The following is a 21,054-nucleotide window of genomic DNA, read 5'->3' as shown; positions in this document are numbered from 1 at the left end:
GCGCTCAGGGGCAGAGACAGGGCCGGGATTCTGCCAGACAGGAATGCATTGGGCGAGGGGCACAAGGCAGTCACGAGTGTTTGTGAGGAGTTACAGGGACAGAGCACAGAAGTTGAGGAGGGATAGGGGAGAAGTGCGCTGGGGGTGGGGCGATGGGCAGGGGAAAGGCCTGGAGGTCTGAATGTGGTCAGGCAACTGCTCTGACCGCTGGAGTAAGCGAGCTGGGAAGAGCCGGAGGGGGTGATGGGCAGAAGTGACAGGCTTGAAACTGAGTGAAAACATGGTACAGCTCCTGGTGCAGACGAGATCCAGGAGGGACCCTGAGGGCAGGAGACTGAGCTGCAGTGGAAGACAGACGACGAGAGTTGAGGAGCTGGGGGGCCGGGTGACAGGTGGCCCCAGACCCTATCTAAGTTGTCCATGTGCAATCCTAGACCCCAAGGCCGCGGGGAGAGCGCCCACAGAGGCAGAAAGCACTACTCCGGCCCAAGGAAGCTCAGAGGTGCTTCACACACCGCGTCACCATCCCCAGGCCCTGGGTGGTGGGTGTTAATCACAGCTGGGGAGGCTGGGCAGGTTTGGAGCCTGTAGTCACAGAGTAACTGACAGAGCCGGGCTCCACCCACCTTCCTCTCCTCTTCAGCCACTAACTTAGTAGCAATTCTGGTCAAAGAGCTAGTGAGAGTCGGGGAGGGATGGTTCTGATAAAAAAGTCTAAGCCTTCTGGAACAGAGAGTTATTAAAGGCCTAAATTCAACATGGTACAATTTTTAAGCATCTGCAAATCCAGCTCATAGCTGAAACGATTTCCAGCGACTACTTGATTTTCTCTTGAAGTAGCGGGAAAACTGCACCTATCACAAACTACAGTTAACTAAGAGCGTCAGATCCAACGTACTAGCAGAAGTCTGAATTATGTAACCTTGTGATACAATACCTGAAGTCTCACCAGGTTCTGTTGTAGGAAAAGTAACAGTCTTATTTCTTATCTCAACTCTTGTGGAAGGTGGTTTTGTCACTGGTTTTACCAGATGATTAACTGAAGGCTCTGTTTCTGGAGAAAGGATTCCAAATGGGCTGGAGGTCAAACAAGTGAAAAGTTCTTCTTGGGTCAAGTCTTCTCGAATTTGAACCTTCACAATTTTCTGAAATGAGCCAAACAAAGGGATAAGATGCAAGTGAAGCTGTTATTTTTAAATTATGGTAGAGAAAAGTAATGCCAAACAAATGAAACACTGGTGAATTTAGAAATTAAAGTCCATTCAGATCCCAAAGTAGCTCTTTGACTTTATCCTTTCTCCCAACTCCCCTCTTTTCTCCAAAGCAAAATCTTCAAGTTAATGATGGCTTCCAGGCCCCACTCTCCACTGCTGCCCACCCATGACACTTGTTCAGCTCACTAGTGGAAAAACTCTGCACTAAATACTCTATTTAAATAAGTCTATTTGGGCTAAAAGGACACCTCAATTCGATTTCTGAAATGTAAGTGCTATCAATGAGGATTACAAAACTTAAACTGCAAAAAAAGAGAAATGTTGATCAAAAAAATGTTTAAAAAATTACCTTCTGTCCATTGTCACAGTGTATATAGATCAAGCCACTCCACGGGAACATTGAATGTTTTGTGGATAAGGAGGAATTAGGACTCACAAGAATTTGTAGCTTGCTCCTTAAAAGAAGAATTGAACACTGAGAACCAAGAATACCCTGTACTGGAACAGCAGTAACCACAAGAGTTACAAACACTGTCCTGTCAGTCACCAACTATTTCCTCACTGCTCAGAAAGAGCAGAGAACAGAGGTAAGCTCCCAGGCGCATCTGATTTGGTCTCAACCCCAACCCAGCGGCTGACAAAAAGCTGAGTGGGGTGAACCCAAGAACCTAAGGGCAAAGCTCATGTGAAAATGGACCACACCACAGAAATGCCATCTAAACAGCAATTCAAGTTAAACATTTCTGGAGCAAAAGACCAGTAACACAAAGGCTCTGAGCCACCAATGATAAAGAACGAGCCGTCACGGTCACAGAGCGTAACTGGAAGGGAATAGAGGGTGGGAAAGGGGGTTGGTCAGGTTTTCTGTGCTCACTGTTCTCTTCTAGAGCTATGGGATGTCAAAGACTTACATGTGGACGATGTAACTGTATTTGTGACTTAAGAGAAACCACCAGTTATAAAGAGAGGTTAGTACCCACGTCCAAAATGGCCGAGCAAGATGACCTCCCACTGCTAAAAGCTCAACACGCAGGGTGATGGACAAGTCTCTGTGAACAACCTGTCCTGTCATCTCCCAGCTTTTCACCCATTAACGGACAAACATTTAATTGACTGCTTTGGTCCTAGGAACCTTTCTCTGGAGTGTCCCCAACCATACCTTAACCCAGTCTTGGTCAAATAAACTCTCCTGAAATGCATACGCCATCATTTTGCAAAAGCAAATAAACTTCATGTTGCTCTTGTGCAAAGTTGCTATTACCAAATGTGAAGCAACTTTCAGATGTACGTATTCTGTGCCAACCCAGGCACAGTCCCTGAGAAGCTGCAGAGCTGAGGCTATATCCCAATAATTAAGTTGCACAGAGAGGGCAGCTGCTCATCACCATCTGGCCCCCAAAGACTTCTTTTTACCTTAAAATATCCTTTGTAGAAAACGGCAAGCTAGATTATGGCTCAGACATATCAGAAGCCAGGAATCGGTGTCTGTAAAATGTCCTTAGAGAAAACCAGCAGAATAAGCTGCTAGACCCAAGGTGACAAAGGCAGGACCACCAGGGCTTTGGAGACCACTACCCTCATCACATGCACAGACGTAACCCTGTGCTGTAATTCTGTAGGTAGAGCTACATCAGGAACTCTCCCCCGCCTCACACGTCTCTCCACCCTGTTAGGCCGATACCGTAACTGGCTGTGGACATGGTCTCCACCCGCTAAGAAGCATGAGTCTTGAACTCACTGTGGTCCCACAGAACCACGCATGGTGCTCTTTACAGAGTCAGCACACTGCAAAATTCTACTGAATAAATTAAAATGGCCTATTATTTGATCCTTAAAAAGTCACCATGCTAAAGCATCTAAATAACACCCAGGGGAAAGGGAGGTCATACTTACTCTGGTGCAATAAACCCATGTTGTGGTGTCACTGTAAGACAATGTGCTGGCCAGTACAGCTCAAATTTCAGTAACCTAACAGAATTGTTTAAAATCTGGAAACGTCCAGTTTTTGCCGTATCACCTATGACAGCAGATAAATAAAATGTTACTTACATTTAGCATTTGTGAAAAAGACAAAGGGTAATAAATAGTAAAAATAAATCCTAAATAAAAACACTACCATACTAACTCATTTTGTTTTCCCAACTGCCCAATTACAGAAATTTCAAATTCCTGGTAAAGCAAGACCTTCATTTACTCTTGGAAACTACAAAGATACTGAACAAAGTTTAGTAATGAACAAAGAAGAAAAAGGAAATCTGGTAATTGTTACTCCCTGTCTTGGGCACAGACATAGGTACTAGATTTGTTCCTACTCTGGACCAAGGGTATCAACGTTAAGGGTAGAAGAGGCCAAGTGCCAACTGCATTCTCAGTGGGGGATGGGAGGGTTGGGGGCAGGAATCAAGACCCCCGGATGGGCAGCTCTGCCACATGGGAGCTTGGCCTGGGGTCCGAGGCCTCGTGTCAGGACGACACTCTGTTCCGGTCTGTAGCAGGCAGGGGAGGCCTGGGCAAGCCACCAGCCACATCTGCACGGAGCCCAGGTCTGTCCTACGAGAGCCCTGAGCACAGAGCAAGTACAGCCCGGGCCCCAGAGGGACTTTCTGTCCTGTCGTTGGGGACATACTCACAAGAAGGGGCGACTAAAATCAAGCGTTCAGGCTGGACAGCCCACACTTCTTCCGAGGCCAATTTATCTTGAGGTGGGCGAACAGCCTGTGAAAGAAGTGGAGACCCCTGAGGACCTTTCACTGGTAAAACATCCAAAGAAATGTTACCACCATGTGTCCCACAACTGCCAGATTCACTAGAGAGAGAGAGAGAGAGAGAGAGAGAGAGAGAGAGAGAAAAAAGAAATTAAAAATGATAAAGCAGACTGTGTCACATTTTTATATTAATTATTCATAAATCTGAAAACACTTAGATAAAAATAAAAGTGCATTATATATTTTTCAGTGAATAAGAATCCTTCACATTGGGGTTTTCTTAAAGAAGTGTATAAAGAGTAAAGTACAGGGCTTCCCTGGTGGCGCAGTGGTTGAGAATCTGCCTGCCAATGCAGAGGACACGGGTTCGAGCCCTGGTCTGGGAAGATCCCACATGCCGCGGAGCAACTAGGCCCGTGAGCCACAATTGCTGAGCCTGCGCGTCTGGAGCCTGTGCTCCGCAACAAGAGAGGCCGCGATAGTGAGAGGCCCGCGCACCGCGAGGAAGAGCGGCCTCCACTTGCCGCAACTAGAGAAAGCCCTCGCACAGAAACGAAGACCCCACACAGCCATAAATAAATAAATAAATAAAATTAAAAAAAAAAAAAAAAGAGTAAAGTACAGTATAGGTTAAATATTACTAATCTTTAATTAGAATCTGCAATGATTTGTTTCCTGCCTTGACTTCTGCATGCCATCTGAGGTCTCTTAAAAGATTTACTAGAGGGACTTCCCTGGTGGTCCAGTGGCTAAGACTCCGTGCTCCCAATGCAGGGGGCCCAGGTTCGATCCCTGGTCAGGGAACTAGATCCCTCATGCCACAACTAAAGATCCTGCGTGCTGTAACTAAGACCCGGCGCAACCAAATAAATAAATAAATGTTTTTTAAAAAAGATTTACTAGAAAACTACCCAGGGCTTCCCTGGTGGCACAGTCGTTAAGGATCCACTTGCTAATGCAGGGGACACAGGTTCGAGTCCTGGTCCGGGAAGATCCCACATGCCTTGGAGCAACTAAGCCCATGCGCCACAACTAGTGAGCCTGGGCTTTAGAGCCTGCGAGCCACAACTACTGAGCCCACGTGCCACAACTACTGAAGCCCGCGCGCCTAGAGCCTGTGCTCTGCAACAAGAGAAGCCATCGCAATGAGAAGCCCGCACACCGCAACAAAGAGTAGCCCCTGCTCGCCGCAACTAGAGAAAAGCCCACGCGCAGCAACGAAGACCCAACACAGCCAAAAAATAAATAAATAAATAAATAAATAAAAGAATTTCCTTCCTTAAAAAAAAACAAAAAAAACCTACCCAATATTAAGAATTTAAGAAAAACAACAAAACTCTTCAAGTATCTATAACAATAATGATAACTGCCTTTGCATCACTAACACCAAAAAACTTTAAAACAAAATCTTCTTGGCAAAAAACTACAGTTAAGAAATGCTAATAAAGTTTAGGAAAATTTTTTTACTAAGTGTTGAAATTGGGTTTTCTAGTGAGCCTTAGATTACTAAAAAATTGTAATTCAACTAAATTTCGTAATCACGAGGACACATGACAACTGAAGTTCACTGGTGCGGTGACCAAGTTCACCTACCACACAGCAGGGGCTACACCTGGACTCCAGTCAACACTTGGCGGACAGAGAGAAATCCCTCTCTTCACCCCTAATTCACTGCCCTCTGACCCACCCCTTTCCAATCAGACCTATACCGCCCCAGAGAAACAAAGGGGGCACCAGCCAAACGTCAGAAAACAATTTAAAAACAAAGTTGATTCCTGTTTTTTTTAGCTTCCTAAGAACAAGTTCCTCACAACTGAAGTAACTGTCAAGGTAATTTTTAATACATGTTAATACTATCTTTGACTATCTTAGAAAAAAAATTAACACGAACAGCATAGGGATTAAAGAATCCAAGTTGGCGTGAGTCAGAGGCACTAGGGTGATGGGGATGGGGGGAGTCAGCCCTCAGCTGGTGCCACTTAGACTTGCTGGTGTGAGTTGGCAACACTGGGCGCAGGGAGACAGACCATGTGAAGACAAGATTGGCTGAAAACAGGGGGACTGAGTAAAACGTAAACATATTGAAAATAATGGGGCCAGGCTTCTCAGTACTGGAGAAAAAAGGTACAATTACGGGAAGGAGGAAAGGAATCCATGTGTTATGTTAGATTAGAATTGGAGGTATCAGTGTAAACTCAAGATTTTAACACATTTATAAACAGAAGTAGATATAAATTGCATGTGGATTTGTATATAAACTCATATATTTCCTAGCTCTGTCCACTGAGCAGGCCTAGAAGCAAGGACACCTCAATAGCAATGAGCACGTTGCTGCCCGTGTCCTTGTTTCCAGGCTGGACACGCAAGTGAAGGACGAGCCTCGACCATCCTGCTGTGCCTGTGAATAAGGAGGTGCCCAGAGGTGTTGTGGGCACAGGCAAAGGACCAAGGAGCAGGTCAGGGGACGAAATAATGACAACAAGGATTAATCTTGAATCCACGAGTCGGCCCTAATATATGTGAATAAGAAGGAAAAGGAAATTCCTTCCTCAAAGTAGAAAGATAACTAATAAATGCAGAAAGATGGGATCAGAAAATCACCATTTAGTAACCAAGACAGACATAATATGATTCAGGAAGCAATCCTCACTGGGTGCTCAAAGTCTCACGAGAAACAAGATCATTCATTGTCTCCAAGTTGTGTATTATAATATCCCTTCAAGATATTTATTAACTTTACAGTAGAGAAACCTGGCAAACACCACTTAAACAAAGTGATAAAAATATTGCTAGTAACAGGACAAATCAGCATTGTTCACCACCGAGGAAGCTTCGCTGAGAAACAAACAGCATCATTCTGCGTGTCCTGAAGCTGTGAACTGAAATCGAGAATATTTTACAAAGTAACTGGCCTGTATTCTATAAAAACATCAAGGTACCTGGTAAGAAAGAGTTAGCAGCTGGCCTGCAACCTACTTTTCCCTTTTTACCAGAAACGACCAGAGAAAAAAAAGAAAGATGGCGGGTTTGGTTGACCCAGAGGCGCGGGGGAGAATTGGGGAAACTGGAATTTCCCGCGGAGCTGACGGCGCTTGCTCTCCCCCCTACTCGTTTTAATTCCACGCGCTCCAAAATATCCGTCATGGAGAAATCTTGGTCAGGATGTCCATTCTAGGTCCACTGGTGTCATCCTGCTGAAGGTTGGGTCAGGCATCCAAAGGGGCTGTGGCAAGGGAGGGTGTGACACGGGTCTAATCTGCTGCCATCATCATAATCATCATCATCATGAACTTCGAGGTTCTGGACCCTGGACTGGCAGAGTATGCCCCAGCCATGCATTCTGCCCTGGATCCTGTCCTGGATGCCCACCTGAACCCAAGTCTGCTACAGAATGTGGAGCTGGACCCGGAGGGAGTGGCCTTAGAGGCTCTTCCCGTCCAGGAGTCAGTGCACATAATGGAAGGTGTCTACTCTGAGTTGCACAGTGTGGTGGCTGAAGTGGGTGTGCCTGTCTCCGTCTCCCACTTTGACTTGCACGAGGAGATGCTGTGGGTGGGAAGCCATGGGGGCCATGCCATGTCATTTTTCGGCCCAGCTTTGGAACGCTACTCATCATTTCAGGTCAATGGCAGTGATGACATTTGGCAGATCCAAAGCCTGGAGAATGGCATCCTTTTTCTTGCCAAGAACAACCTGAAGTATATGGCCCGTGGAGGCCTCATTATATTTGATTACCTGCTGGATGAGAGTGAAGATATGCACAGTCTGCTGCTGACTGACAGCAGCACTCTGCTCGTTGGTGGGCTGCAGAACCACATATTGGAGATTGACCTTAACACTGTCCAGGAGACTCAGAAGTATGCAGTTGAAACACCTGGAGTCACTATCATGAGACAGACGAATCGCTTCTTCTTCTGTGGCCACACATCTGGCAAGGTTTCCCTGCGAGACCTCCGTACTTTTAAGGTGGAGCATGAGTTTGATGCCTTCTCAGGGAGTCTGTCGGATTTTGATGTGCACGGCAACCTGCTAGCCACTTGTGGTTTCTCCAGCCGCCTCACCGGCCTGGCCTGTGACCGTTTCCTCAAGGTGTATGATCTACGCATGATGCATGCCATCACGCCACTTCAAGTTCATGTGGATCCTGCCTTCTTACGCTTCATCCCTACATATACTTCTCATCTTGCTATCATCTCCCAGTCAGAGCTCAGTGGGCTTCCTCCTCCCTCCTAGGGCAGTGCCAGTTTTGTGAGCCCACAGGCCTGGCCAACCCAGCAGACATCTTTCACGTGAATCCTGTGGGGCCTCTGCTAATGACGTTTGACGTGTCAGCCAGCAAGCAGGCCCTCGCCTTTGGGGATTCTGAGGGCTGTGTGCATCTCTGGACTGATTCCCCTGAGCCTTCCTTCAACCCCTACTCCCGTGAGACCGAGTTTGCTTTGCCCTGTCTCGTGGACTCACTGCCTCCTCTGGACTGGAGCCAGGACCTGCTGCCTCTTTCCCTCATCCCTGTCCCACTCACCACTGACATGCTTCTCTCTGATTGGCCTGCTGCCAACTCCGCTCCAGCTCCCAGGCGAGCACCCCCTGTGGATGCAGAGATTCTGCGCACCATGAAGAAGGCCGGCTTCATTGGCTATGCACCCAACCCCCGCACCAGGCTGCGCAATCAGATTCCTTACCGACTCAAGGAGTCTGACAGTGAATTTGACAGCTTCAGCCAGGTCACTGAGTCACCAATAGGGCGGGAAGAGGAGCCACATCGCCACATGGTCTCTAAGAAATACCGCAAGGTGACCATCAAATACTCCAAGTTAGGGCTGGAGGACTTTGACTTCAAACACTACAATAAGACGCTGTTTGCTGGATTAGAGCCCCACATCCCCAATGCCTACTGTAACTGCATGATCCAGGTGCTCTATTTCCTGGAGCCTGTTCGCTGTCTAATCCAGAATCACCTTTGCCAGAAGGAGTTCTGCCTAGCATGTGAGCTGGGCTTCCTCTTCCACATGTTGGACCTCTCCCGAGGTGACCCTTGTCAGGGCAGTAATTTTCTTCAGGCGTTCCGCACCATTTCTGAGGCCTCAGCCCTTGGTCTGATTTTGGCTGACTCGGATGAGGCTTCAGGCAAGGGCAATCTGGCCAGGCTCATTCAGAGGTGGAATCGCTTCATTCTCACTCAACTGCATCAAGATTTGCCGGAGCTGGAAGTATCCCAGGCTTATCGAGGTGCTGGAGGCAGCTTTTGCTCATTGGGAGACTCTGTCATTGGGCAGCTGTTCAGCTGTGAGATGGAAAACTGCAGCCTCTGCCGCTGTGGCAGTGAGACCGTGCGAGCCTCATCCACCCTGCTCTTCACGCTCTCCTACCCTTAGGATAAAACCGGGAAGAACTGTGACTTTGCTCAGGTGCTGAAGCGAAGCATCTGCCTGGAGCAGAATACACAGGCCTGGTGTGACAACTGTGAAAAGTACCAGCCCACGATTCAGACCCACAACATCTGCCATCTCCCAGATATTCTTGTCATCAATTGTGAGGTGAACAGCTTGAAAGAAGCTGATTTCTGGAGAATGCAGGCTGAGGTTGCCTTCAAGATAGCAATAAAGCAGCATGGTGGGGAAATCTCCAAGAATAAGGAGTTTGCTTTGGCTGATTGGAAGGAACTAGGGAGTCCAGAGGGCATGCTGATGTGTCCCTCCATTGAGGAGTTGAAGAATGTCTGGCTTCCTTTCTCCATTCGAATGAAGATGACAAAGAACAAAGGGCTGGATGTTTGCAATTGGACTGATGGGGATGAGATGCAGTGGGGCCGAGCCAGGGCAGACGAGGAGCATGGTGTCTATGTGTATGACCTGATGGCTACTGTGGCACACATCCTGGACTCACGCACAGGGGGCAGCCTGGTGGCTCAAATCAAAGTTGGAGAGACCTACCACCAGCGCAAGGAGGGTGTTACCCACAAGCAGTGGTATCTCTTCAATGACTTTCTCATTGAACCTATTGATAAGCATGAAGCTGTGCAGTTTGACATGAATTGGAAAGTGCCTGCTATCCTTTATTACATCAAAAGGAATCTTAATTCCAAATACAACCTGAACATTAAGAACCCTATCGAGGCAAGTGTTCTGCTGGCTGAAGCCTCATTAGCACGGAAGCAGCGGAAAACACATACGACCTTTATTCCCCTGATGCTGAATGAGATGCCACAGGTTGGGGACTTGGTGGGCCTGGACGCTGAGTTTGTCACCCTTAATGAGGAAGAAGCAGAGCTGCGCAGCGATGGCACCAAGTCTACCATCAAGCCAAGCCAGATGTCAGTAGCGAGGATTACCTGCGTTAGGGGCCAGGGACCCAATGAGGGTATCCCCTTCATTGATGACTACATCTCTACCCAGGAGCAGGTGGTGGATTACTTGACTCAGTGCTCAGGGATAAAGCCAGGAGACCTTGATGCCAAGATTTCCTCTAAGCACCTCACAACTCTAAAGTCTACCTACTTAAAGCTTCGTTTTCTCATAGACATTGGAGTCAAGTTTGTGGGTCACGGTCTGCAGAAGGACTTCCGGGTCATCAACCTCATGGTGCCTAAGGACCAAGTCCTTGACACTGTTTATCTATTTCACATGCCCCGAAAACGAATGATTTCCCTGCGATTCCTTGCTTGGTACTTTCTGGACCTGAAGATTCAAGGGGAGACCCATGACAGTATTGAGGATGCCCGCACAGCCCTTCAGCTTTACCGAAAGTATCTGGAGCTAAGCAAAAATGGCACTGAGCCTGAGTCCTTCCACAAAGCGCTCAAGGGCCTTTACGAGAAAGGCCGAAAGATGGACTGGAAGGTGCCTGAGCCCGAGGGCCAGACAAGTCCCAAGAATGCAGCTGTCTTCTCTTCAGTGCTGGCACTCTGACCTCACCCTCTCCCAAGAAACAATTCCCTCTCCCTTCAGTTTTCTGTGGCCCTAGAAGTGGGAGATGGCTTCCCAAGTTGGCTATACCCTGTCTACTTCCAGAATTGGACTTGCTCAGGGTCTACAGATGGTGCTATTAATAGAACTGGAATGCAGCAGAACTGTTGCAAAGGGTCTAGAAGCCAGATTCCTTTTTCATCCTTTGCAAAATAGTGGGCCAGAAACAGAGTCTAGAATTGACCCAGATGGAAAGTAATTCATGTTCTTAATAAATATCCTGGGTAATTAATGCCCAGGCAAAGAAGCTCCTGGAACCAAAACTCTCAGTTTCTAGTTGGCTAAGTACTGAAGTCCCGGACAGTGACAGGATACAACAATAGCTCAAGACCTAGCTTAAGTCTGACTGCTTGAGGGTTGCCTGGAGGGGCCAGCATTTAGAGTCTGGTGGTCCCAAGCAAACCAGTGTTGCCAACATTATTATTGCCGAAAAGGCCTTTGGGTCCTAGACAAAGCTTCGCTGCTGGCTTCACTCCTGTTGACAGCTGAGAAGCATCTGTCTTCCATCCACTCTCCTGTCCCAGGTTTTGTTTTCTTGTTATTTTTTTAAAATTTTGTCTTAAATTGCATGTTTTATAAAATAAAAACAAAAATACTAAAAAAAAAAAGAAAGATGGCTTGGTCAAATCGCCTTGTAATCTTGCAAATGCCGGATCCCACAGCAAATGCACTCGGGTCCTTAAAACAGGCAGCACCTGGTCTGTCTCACATTGCTTGTGGTAAAGAAATCTGAAACTTACGAATTTATGTGGCACAGTTGTTTGAAAAGCATCACATAAGTTACATAGTTATCAAAGTATAAAATACCTTTCATGATCAAAATAGTCTCTTGTGTGACGCACCACACCCACAACTTACGGACCTTGTGTTAAATCTAAGCCAGAGGGGAGTGTTGATGTTACAAAGTAGATCTAGAAAGTACCATGGGCAACCCCAGGTTTCTCTGTGTTTCACCCCAAATTAGTACTGAAGCTTCATTCTGGAAAATACCTTTGATTCTGTGGATTGTACTTGATAAGCAAACCCTGTGTGTTTTCTCTGTTGTGAAAGACTGAGGAGCTCTCTTTATTGAAAGAGAGTAAATGGACAAGCCAACCAAACGCACGTGTGATCTCAGATTAGATTCTGGATCAAAGAGGAAGTGGAAAGAGGCAGTTTCTTGTTTGCTGTTTGCCTTAACTACACAGGACATTACTGGGAGACTCCGTGGACCAGATGGTGGTCCTGTATCGCTGCATCAGCGTCCTAACCTTGACGGGCTTGCCGTGCCTATGAGGGGGAGCATCTACAGCCAATTCAGGGCTACTGGTCATCATGTCTGCAAGTCACTCCTAAATGGTTCAGAAAAACCTGTATATACATGAAAGACCATAAGGTAGATGTGGTAAAACGTTATCAACTGCGAAATCTCAGTGCAGATAGCGTATGGGAGTTCTCTATAATTAATTAATTTAATTAATTTATTTATTTTTGGCTGCGTCGGGTCTTCATTGCTGCATGTGGGCTTTTCTCTAGTTGCAGCGAGTGGGGGCTACTCTTCATTGCCGTGCACAGGCTTCTCATTGCAGTGGCTTCTCTTGCTGTGGAGCATGGGCTCTAGGCGTGCAAGCTTCAGCAGTTGCGGCACATGGGCTCAGTAGTTGTGGCACACAGGCTCTAGAGTGCAGGCTCAGTAGTTGTGGCACATGGGCTTAGCTGTTCTGCAACATGTGGGAACTTCCCAGACCAGGGATCGAACCCTTGTCCCCTGCATTGGCAGGCGGATTCTTAACCACTGCACCACCAGGGAAGTCCCTCTGTATTGTTTTTAAACTTTTCTGTAAATTTGGAATTATTTCAACTTAAAAATAAAGATGAAAGAAACAGTTTGAGACAAAAACCCAACAAAGTACAAGGGAAAAGATCAGCTGTACTGTGAATCAAATAATCTTGAACTCAGATGAAAGATGTTTTGTTAGTTTTACCTTTTAGATTCCAAGCTAGGTCTGGAAGAAGGTGGAAGAAACTCTCTGTTAGAAACAGAATCTCTAAATTCTCCAATTACTGAAAGTATAATTTTACGCATGTTTCCATAAAAGAGCTGGACGTCATTGGGCCGCTGGGGAAGGTCATATACTGAAATAGAAAATAATGTTTGAAATACATGAATCTTCACATAATCACACCACCAAGTAACAGAGGTACTCATATATTTACATATTTTCTTGTATCTTCTTAGTTGGGGGTAGGTGACATTTGGATTTTTAACACTACGGATTAGCATCAATGACTGGCAGCTCAGGCTCTGGCCCTGGATTTGGATTACAGCCACGCCAACGCTCAGCCTGGGACCTCTGGCAGCTTCCTTCACCAGCCCGAGCCTCAGTCTCCCCACAGGAAGTACGAGTAACAACCTGTCTCAGGGCTGTGGACACTGTTCTGACCCCCAACATAAACCAACCTGGTCAGTTTCCACAGCTCTCCGAGGCATCATCACCTCCACCCCAAATGAGGGGCCAAAACACAGAGGCTGAGAGCACACACTTCATAAGCAGCAGTCTCATAAAAACTTAAGTAAATCCAGAAACAGGCAGTATTAGTATAACTACATGTATTTAGATTGATCAGACAGTGCTCAAGGTTTATCCAAAGATAAACCTACCTGAATTTATATATACAAGAAATTTTAGAGAACACGCTTGTATTCTACATATAAATTAGATATTAAGAATTAAGTATATTTAAGATGGAAATTCAGAAAGAACACAGGAAGTGTAAATTAAAATTTATATTAAACAAGACATCTGACTATAAAAGTTTAATTGTGAAATTATTTGCCACAGTAATTACACATTTTACAAACGTGAGATCGCTATGAATGCTTGTTAATAGTAATATGCTCAAATGTTTTCCAAAATAATCATGTAAAAAGTTCAACTGCAACATTCTTATAGGGATCCATTACACCAACCAGCACAAGTGGGGCTGCTTCCTCCCCTCACCTGGACAGCACGCACACCACCTCCAGGAGCCCAATACTCCCTGATGTGCAACCTGGCCCCAAGGACCCACCTGAAGCCCCCACTCAACCCCATCACAGGGGGGTCTCAGCAGGTCACCCGAGCGCTTGGTCAGGTTTGTCAACACAACCCTTAACACACCCACTTCCTGAATGTTTGCACATGCAGCTCCCTCTGCCTGAATACCCTCCCCCACCCTGGTCCACACCTTCTCCTCCTTGTCAACCCCCTCCCCGCTTTCTCAGCGGAGTGCCCCTTCTCTGTGGCCCCCAGGTCCCTAAGCACAGTTCTGTCACAGCACTTTCATGCTGTACTTCGATCACCTGTCTCCCCCTTGGCCTGTGAGCCCCTAGAGGCAAGGGCGGCACCTTCTACCCCTGTGACTCGTGCCCTGCACTCCCCACCAAGTCCACTCAGCCATAGAGTCGTGAAGCTGTGAGGGCTGAACGCTCACGCTGCCCAGTTCTCATTAGACTTCACTGCTGCTGCTACGTGTGTGGGTCCATCTCCACGGCACAGTTCAGGTTAACTCTTTCACGTGGATCCTTCCTCTGAGGAAGGGATTTGGAAGGTGAAGCTTGGAGGAGCTGAGGTGGCAGAGATGGGCTATGAACTGAGGTTCAGCTCCAAATCCAACGTTCTTTCCAACCATTTCAAATCTTTTCATTATTTTTAACTAACCCGCCCTTGAAGCAGATGATCTAGACTCCCAATTTGCTGAAAAGATCATAAACTATTCTATATCACCTCTACATAGGCATAAATATCCTTTTCCTTTATCATTTCCCACTTCAGAAGGAGTGTGTATTTCATCATTAAAAAACTAGAAAATAAAAATGGGGGGAAAAGACACTACCACCTGAAATTCTACCACCAGAATATAACCATTCTTAATATTTTGGTGTGTATACTCCTGCAATTTTACCTAGGTAACTATAAATAAGACATTAAATTATTTTTACCAAATGAGCTGGTGGGGAGTGCAGGGCATGAGTCACAGGGGTAGAAGGTACAGCCCTTGCCTCTAGGGGCTCACAGGCCAAGGGGGAGACAGGTGATCTTATATGCAAAATTTTAAAATAATTCTTTTCTTAATAAATTGAGGAGCTTTCCATGTCATTTAATATAGAATCATATTGTCTGAATGCCTTCAAAATATTCTATTGCATAATTAAACGATCCCCTACTCTTGGAAGTTTAGGTTACTTCTAACTTCTTCCCATTATAAACAATACTGTGGTGAAAATCTGTACACATATTTTTACACAATTTGCATGTTTCCATTCTTATATTTTGTATGAGTCATAAATACCATTAAATACCTGAATTGCTCAGCTCAAATAGGGCTAAACATCTAGATTAGAGTCACACTACCACTATCACATCCTCCATAAATTGCACAGCAGGCACAAGAGCAGAGAAATCTCAAAATGAGTGTAAGTTTGCAATCATGAAATCTTTAACAGTAATAACTTGAGTTTAATAATGACCATTCTCCTCCTCTACTCACAAGTCCACCCAAAGACTAGGTGCAACAACATATTAATAACATCTAACATTTACAAGGCAAAGCCCTCTCATCTGATCTTCACAAGAACTCTGTGTAGAGAACACAGACATTATTCCTCTCATTTTACAGCTAAGGAAACTGAATTTCAGTGATGTAATCTGTCCAAAGTCATACAGCAAAGCTGTGACTCAAATTCAGCCTGATACCACATCTAAGCTAACACTCTTCCTCCTCACACACTGGACCCAGAAGATTTAAAATACGTTGAAATTCCTACCTTCAGTCACGAGCAGCTCGTCCTGAAATGCTTCCGTGAAGTTGATGTTCTGCAGCATGCTCTGGGTGGGAAGGACCTGCTCTCTCACCCCTGGTGTGTGCAGCATGGCTCTGCCAGTAGAGATTTTATTCAGAAGTCGTTTTACATACAAAATAACCTTAATTAGATTTTATTCATGCATCTGGAAAATCCCACTAACATCATGATACATTAGTTCATAGATATTATGTCCTAAATCCCAATATAAGTAATTTTTTAAAAAAAACCTTGTTTTGGAAATTCCCTTAAAAGTTATACATGGTAGTACAATCATCAGTTTCAGTTAAACACATCAAAACAACAACTTCCTAACAGAAGAGTAGAAAGAAGATAAAATTAGATTCTTTTCGGGTCATACATTTTCATTATTTGTGGTAATTTGGTCAGTTAGAAATTTGTCTCAGAAAAAATATGCCAAGAAAATGATATAAATAAAACATCAGAAGGAAATATTTAAATTACCATGTAATTCTGTTACTTTGACCTCTTCTAGAGAATTTTGAGGTGAGAGAACTGAAAAGTAAATTTCTCTATAAAACACAGATGTTCACAAACGAAAGAAATCTCATTACTATAAATTAATGGCAAAGAGGAGTTATAAAGGAGTACGCTGATTTCTATATCCCAGTAGAGAGAAAGGACAAAAACCAAAAAACCTTGTGATCTAATTTCTCGAAATGCCAGTTTCTATTTCTAAAATACTCAACTGAGAGAAAAAACCGCATTCAAAGTTGAGCTCTTCACTTCAGGTCTGTGCTATCATCATGTAGCAACTCATCACTAAACTCTTCTTAAACATTCTAACATTCTTCCACAGATTAAAAATAAAACAGTTTCCGAACTCTGTATCAGAATAAAACACAGCAGAGCACAAAGGACTGGAAGAAGGAATGACTGGCCCACGCACACGCCCGCCCTCCCGGGAGGCAATGACTTCCTGTGAACGATGAACTGGCAGGAGCTTCACTTACCTCATACTCAGCTTTAGGCTAGGAAACGAGATTTTGTGACACGAGAACTCTGAATTCAACACACAGAATGTCTAAATCACACCTAGACCTAAATATAAATTTGACAACATTCCAGCATATTAAACTACATTTAGATCAGATGTACCAAATTTTTTACAAGTACAAGCTTAAGTAGCTAGAGTTAGACACCCTACACATGTCTAAAATACAGCTTGATCCTTTGAAATGATTCTCAACACTCCCAGAAATGTTCCAAGTCAGGTGCGTTTACACAATATACTCTTTCAGTAGTTCTTAAATCTTTTCTGAAACTGATCTGCCATCATTACAAAGATGGTCCTACGATGAAGTCCGAGGTCCTCTCTGAGCAAAGGAGCTGAGGCCACTATATACGTCCAGAAAAGTATACTGCAAGGAAACCTGCAGACGAGTTTCCTACAGGTATTTCTACCTGTATTTCTCCTACAGGTAGCTTATCGGTCACACAAATTTTACCAAGATTTTTCATCTGCCAGTTCACTAATAAGTAGTGAAACATCTTCTATAAATTCCAAATCCCAAACCACTGTCACAGCCTCTTTATTTCCACTGAATGGTCCCCACCATCATTACACCAGGTGTAAGTGACCCACCTTCGGTACTGCTGTCTTGAAATTTCATCTCCACCAAAAAAGTATATAGTTGACAGTTCTGTGGTGTTTTTACAATTGTTTTCTCTGTCTGATGGATTATATATTATAGTAACATCCTGATGCCAAGAAAAAAATCAGGAGTGAATATTAAATATTTCTGAGTAAGTCATTTCACTCTGAATAAACTGTCACAGGAGCACAAACAGCCATTATAGACAAAGATGCACATGAAGAGCATTTCCAAGATCAGATAAGTCCTTCCACTCCCACATTCCTTTCAAATATGATTTTAGCTCTCTGCCATAAAATACATAATTATTACTTTAACCTAAAAATAAGCTCATATTTTTAGTGCAGAGACTTTCATACTTACTTCTTGTGTTCTTTCCTTGAGCACAAATTTGTCTGGAAAAATCCTTAATACTCGAGGATTCAGCAAAACTTTTTTCTGAGAATCCTTAAAACCTACAGCTTTAACAAAAGCTGCTCGAGAGCCAGTGTTACGAACAGAAAAAACAATTCTACTTTCTTTGCCAGGCACTAAGTCATTCACTGTTACCATGTAACTGTCAGACAACTTTTTAACATCTTCCAAAATCAGGTTACTTGTGCCTCCATAACCAGACAAAGGTATCTAAAAATACAGAACACATACATCCAAAATTATTTTTATGTAAGCAGAAAACAGAAGATTAAATTACAGTCAGAGAAGACAATAAAAACAGATTTACTACAATTAAAATTATTAACCTTTGTGTACTTTGACTAGTAGCTTCCCCACAGTCAATCTAGCCTTATAGTAAGGACTATGTTTTAAGGGAAAAACAAATCAAAGAGCTGCAAAATTATTTACCTTCCAATATGCCAAGCTTAGATGATAAAGGAACAATAAAAAGATTAATATTGATATGTTTGCTTAAGCAGTGTTCAGCATGAAAGACACTGGTATTTATAATTTATTCTGAAATGCATAAAATAAGATAAATTGATAGATAGTTAAATATGTGATAAAAGAAATATAGCACAATGTTAACTGTAGAATCTAAGTGGCAGGGCATGCGAGTGTTCACCATGTAATTCTTTCAAATACCCAATAATTCTGAATTTTCAATATGAAAAGTTTTGGGGGCAGAAAAATCTATGAGCATATAATCCTGTTAACTTCTGGTCTAGCAGAGTCAGAGGACTGTGCCAAAGGGACCAAAGAGAAGCCCAGAACTCAAACAAGCCTCAGAGCACAGCCAACCTGGTAGTGGGGGTCAGAGTGGAGGCTCCAGTGCTGACCAGGGCCACCCCTGAGCTACAAGGCTCCATGGGGCTCAGCACTACCAGGAAACAAGGATTCACAGAACAGACTCTATGAATAGGAATGTAAGAAATAGGTACCCTGCTAGGAAACAAACTTTTCATACCCTTTGAGATGCATTCCCTTAAAAATGAGCTTTCATTCCTAATTATTGAAATAAGTTCCAAAGAATCCTTTGCAAACTTAAAAACATCAGTAGCTTATTTCAAGTTGTGATGTACTAAGTAACATTTTGAAAAATTAAATTCAGGCTGATCAAAAATCAGTATTGCTTGCCCTTTAGTACAAATTAAAAGCATTTTTAAAGGGCGTCAGATCTGAAGCTCCTGCAAATCCCATCTCATTCAGGGTGAGCTCTGCTAGTTTCAAGAGCCAAAGGTGTTTCTAATTTTTCTTTTCCCACAGAAATTTGCAAGTAAATCTTAGGCAAGAAAATAGAAAGTAACAGGGAAAGTCAGCTTTTGAAAACACTCAAAATCAGTATTCTTCCTATATTTTCAAAGTCTAAGGAGGGGGCTTGCCTGTTGGCGCAGTTGTTAAGAATCCACCTGCCAATGCAGGGGAGATGGTTTCGAGCCCTGGGCCGGGAAGATCCCACATGCCGCGGAGCAACTAAGCCCGTGCGCCACAACTACTGAGCCTGCAAGCCACAACTACTGAGCCCACATGCCACAACTACTGAAGCCTGCGCGCCTAGAGCCTGTGCTCCGCAACAAGAGCAGCCCCCCCCGCCACAACTAGAGAAAGCCCCGCGCACAGCAACGACAACCCAACACAGCCAAAAATAAAAACAAATAAAATTTTTTTTAAAAGTCTAAGGAGTCACAAATAATTACTGACTAAAAGGTTAAGAAAAAGAATGATTAAATAAAATGAAATCTGACTAACGCCCACTGACCCAAAGTTTCAACCAGAGAAACTGGTGCTCTAGAGCAGGCTTCTCAGGGACTTCCCTGGTGGTCCAGTGGTTAGGACTCTGTACTTACACTGCCGGGAGCCCGGGTTCAATCCCTGGTCTGTTAACTAAGATCCCGCAAGCCTCATAACGTAACATAAATAAAACAACAAAAATAAATATATAAAATAAAATAAAATCCATCTAGAGCAGGCTTCTCAGCCTGGGCACAATGGCCCCTGGGCTGGGCCATTTGACGTGGGGAGCCCTGTGCACTGTGGGTGTCCGGCCACACCCCTGGCCTCTACTCACCAGGTGCCAGTAGCACCTTTTCCCACTTCCAGTGTGACAACCACAAATGTCTCTAGAAATTACCAAGTGTCCCTTGGATGGTGAAACGGTCTCTGGCTGAGAACTACTGCTCTGCAGGCCTCATTCTGAAAATGGCCATTTACACCTTTTAACACCTCTCCCCACCAAAGCTCACGGGGCCATGTGAAGAGCTCCACAGAGAGTGTGTCCAGCTCCAGCATCAAATAAAGGTAAATTTGCCATAAATATCTATCCTTTTTAAAAAAACTTTTAGGTGTTGTTAATCTTGTAATTTATCACATGTCCACTCTGACACTAGGAAACGACCAACATTGTAGTCCCAGCCCCACTGCCAACTAATTGCCTGGTTTTTAGCTACTTTCAGGGAGCTCAGGCTTCATCCGACTACCCTGTCCTTCTTTCCTCTCCTCCAGGATTCATCACTTTTCTCTCTTAGTGCCCTGAATCTAGCTAAAGAAATGACCTGAAATCTTTTGAAATTATGCTGGGAAGAACAAAATAGAAAAGCTCTTGTCTTTGTATCCCTGGTGTACGGAACAGAGTCTAACAAATGACGTCAACAGATACTTCGCTGAACTGAAAGAATAAAATTTACTTGGAAAGTCAACATCTTAAACATTTCCATCTGGATTTACCAAAAAATGGATTTCTGAAAAGTTGAGTACATTTCAAAATTTTCAAACCAAAATGAAACTTACAAGCATTAGACAAGACCATTACTTACAGGAATACTATGGTGGCTGCTTTTAAAATAGGGTAATCCTACAAGGTATATAATTACTCCCTAACTTGTTTGTAAATCTAGGTAATCACATATTTTGACTTATAAAAAGCAGAGTATATGTAATTTACCAATATTTAACCAATAGTTACAACATGTCATAAACTCCATGGGAGGGAAAAAAAAGCTATAAAATTATCTTACCGTGAACTTAAAGCCTGGTTGTGATCGAATTCCAAGTTGTTTAATTTCTAGTTTGGCCAACATACAAGATAATCGAGTAGGTGCAAATAACACAGAGATGTAAATGTCTTCTTTTGGATGAATCCTGACCTCACAGTTACTGGTCAATCGCTCTTCTGAACCAAAAGTGTGCTGAAACTACAATTTAAAAAAAAATCTCTGCATAAAACAGAGCAGCAGCACAAATAAAACATACCATTAACATGAACTCCTCGAAGACTAAGAACACAAGATGGCCTACACG

At 44.0% G+C, this 21,054-nt stretch overlaps 2 protein-coding genes across 5 annotated transcripts in view; one reads left to right on the top strand and one right to left on the bottom strand.

Annotated features, from left to right (window-relative positions):
• CEP192 (centrosomal protein 192) overlaps window positions 1-21,054 on the bottom strand; it is a 100,691-nt gene that overhangs the window by 18,828 nt on the left and 60,809 nt on the right. For all 4 annotated transcript variants that reach the window (XM_061170423.1, XM_061170424.1, XM_061170425.1 and 1 more), the window contains 9 exons: window positions 20,772-20,948; window positions 17,686-17,946; window positions 17,313-17,428; window positions 15,671-15,780; window positions 12,849-12,999; window positions 3,845-4,020; window positions 3,108-3,231; window positions 1,564-1,669; window positions 938-1,145 (listed from right to left, as the gene is read on the bottom strand). In XM_061170423.1, the coding sequence (XP_061026406.1) occupies window positions 938-1,145; window positions 1,564-1,669; window positions 3,108-3,231; window positions 3,845-4,020; window positions 12,849-12,999; window positions 15,671-15,780; window positions 17,313-17,428; window positions 17,686-17,946; window positions 20,772-20,948 (1,429 nt within the window). The remainder of the gene's footprint in view (window positions 1-937; window positions 1,146-1,563; window positions 1,670-3,107; window positions 3,232-3,844; window positions 4,021-12,848; window positions 13,000-15,670; window positions 15,781-17,312; window positions 17,429-17,685; window positions 17,947-20,771; window positions 20,949-21,054) is intronic.
• On the top strand, window positions 6,951-11,208 carry LOC133075231 (PAN2-PAN3 deadenylation complex catalytic subunit PAN2-like). The gene is given in 2 exon segments (XM_061169350.1): window positions 6,951-8,149; window positions 8,152-11,208. Coding segments are annotated over 2 exon segments (3,621 nt in total). The 5' UTR covers window positions 6,951-7,204; the 3' UTR covers window positions 10,828-11,208.

Source organism: Eubalaena glacialis, chromosome 15 (assembly GCF_028564815.1).
Source record: "Eubalaena glacialis isolate mEubGla1 chromosome 15, mEubGla1.1.hap2.+ XY, whole genome shotgun sequence".
In the NCBI taxonomy this organism is placed as follows: Eukaryota; Metazoa; Chordata; class Mammalia; order Artiodactyla; family Balaenidae; genus Eubalaena; species Eubalaena glacialis.
Note: the sequence above shows the minus strand (reverse complement) of the source record. Positions and strands in the feature narration are given on the sequence as shown.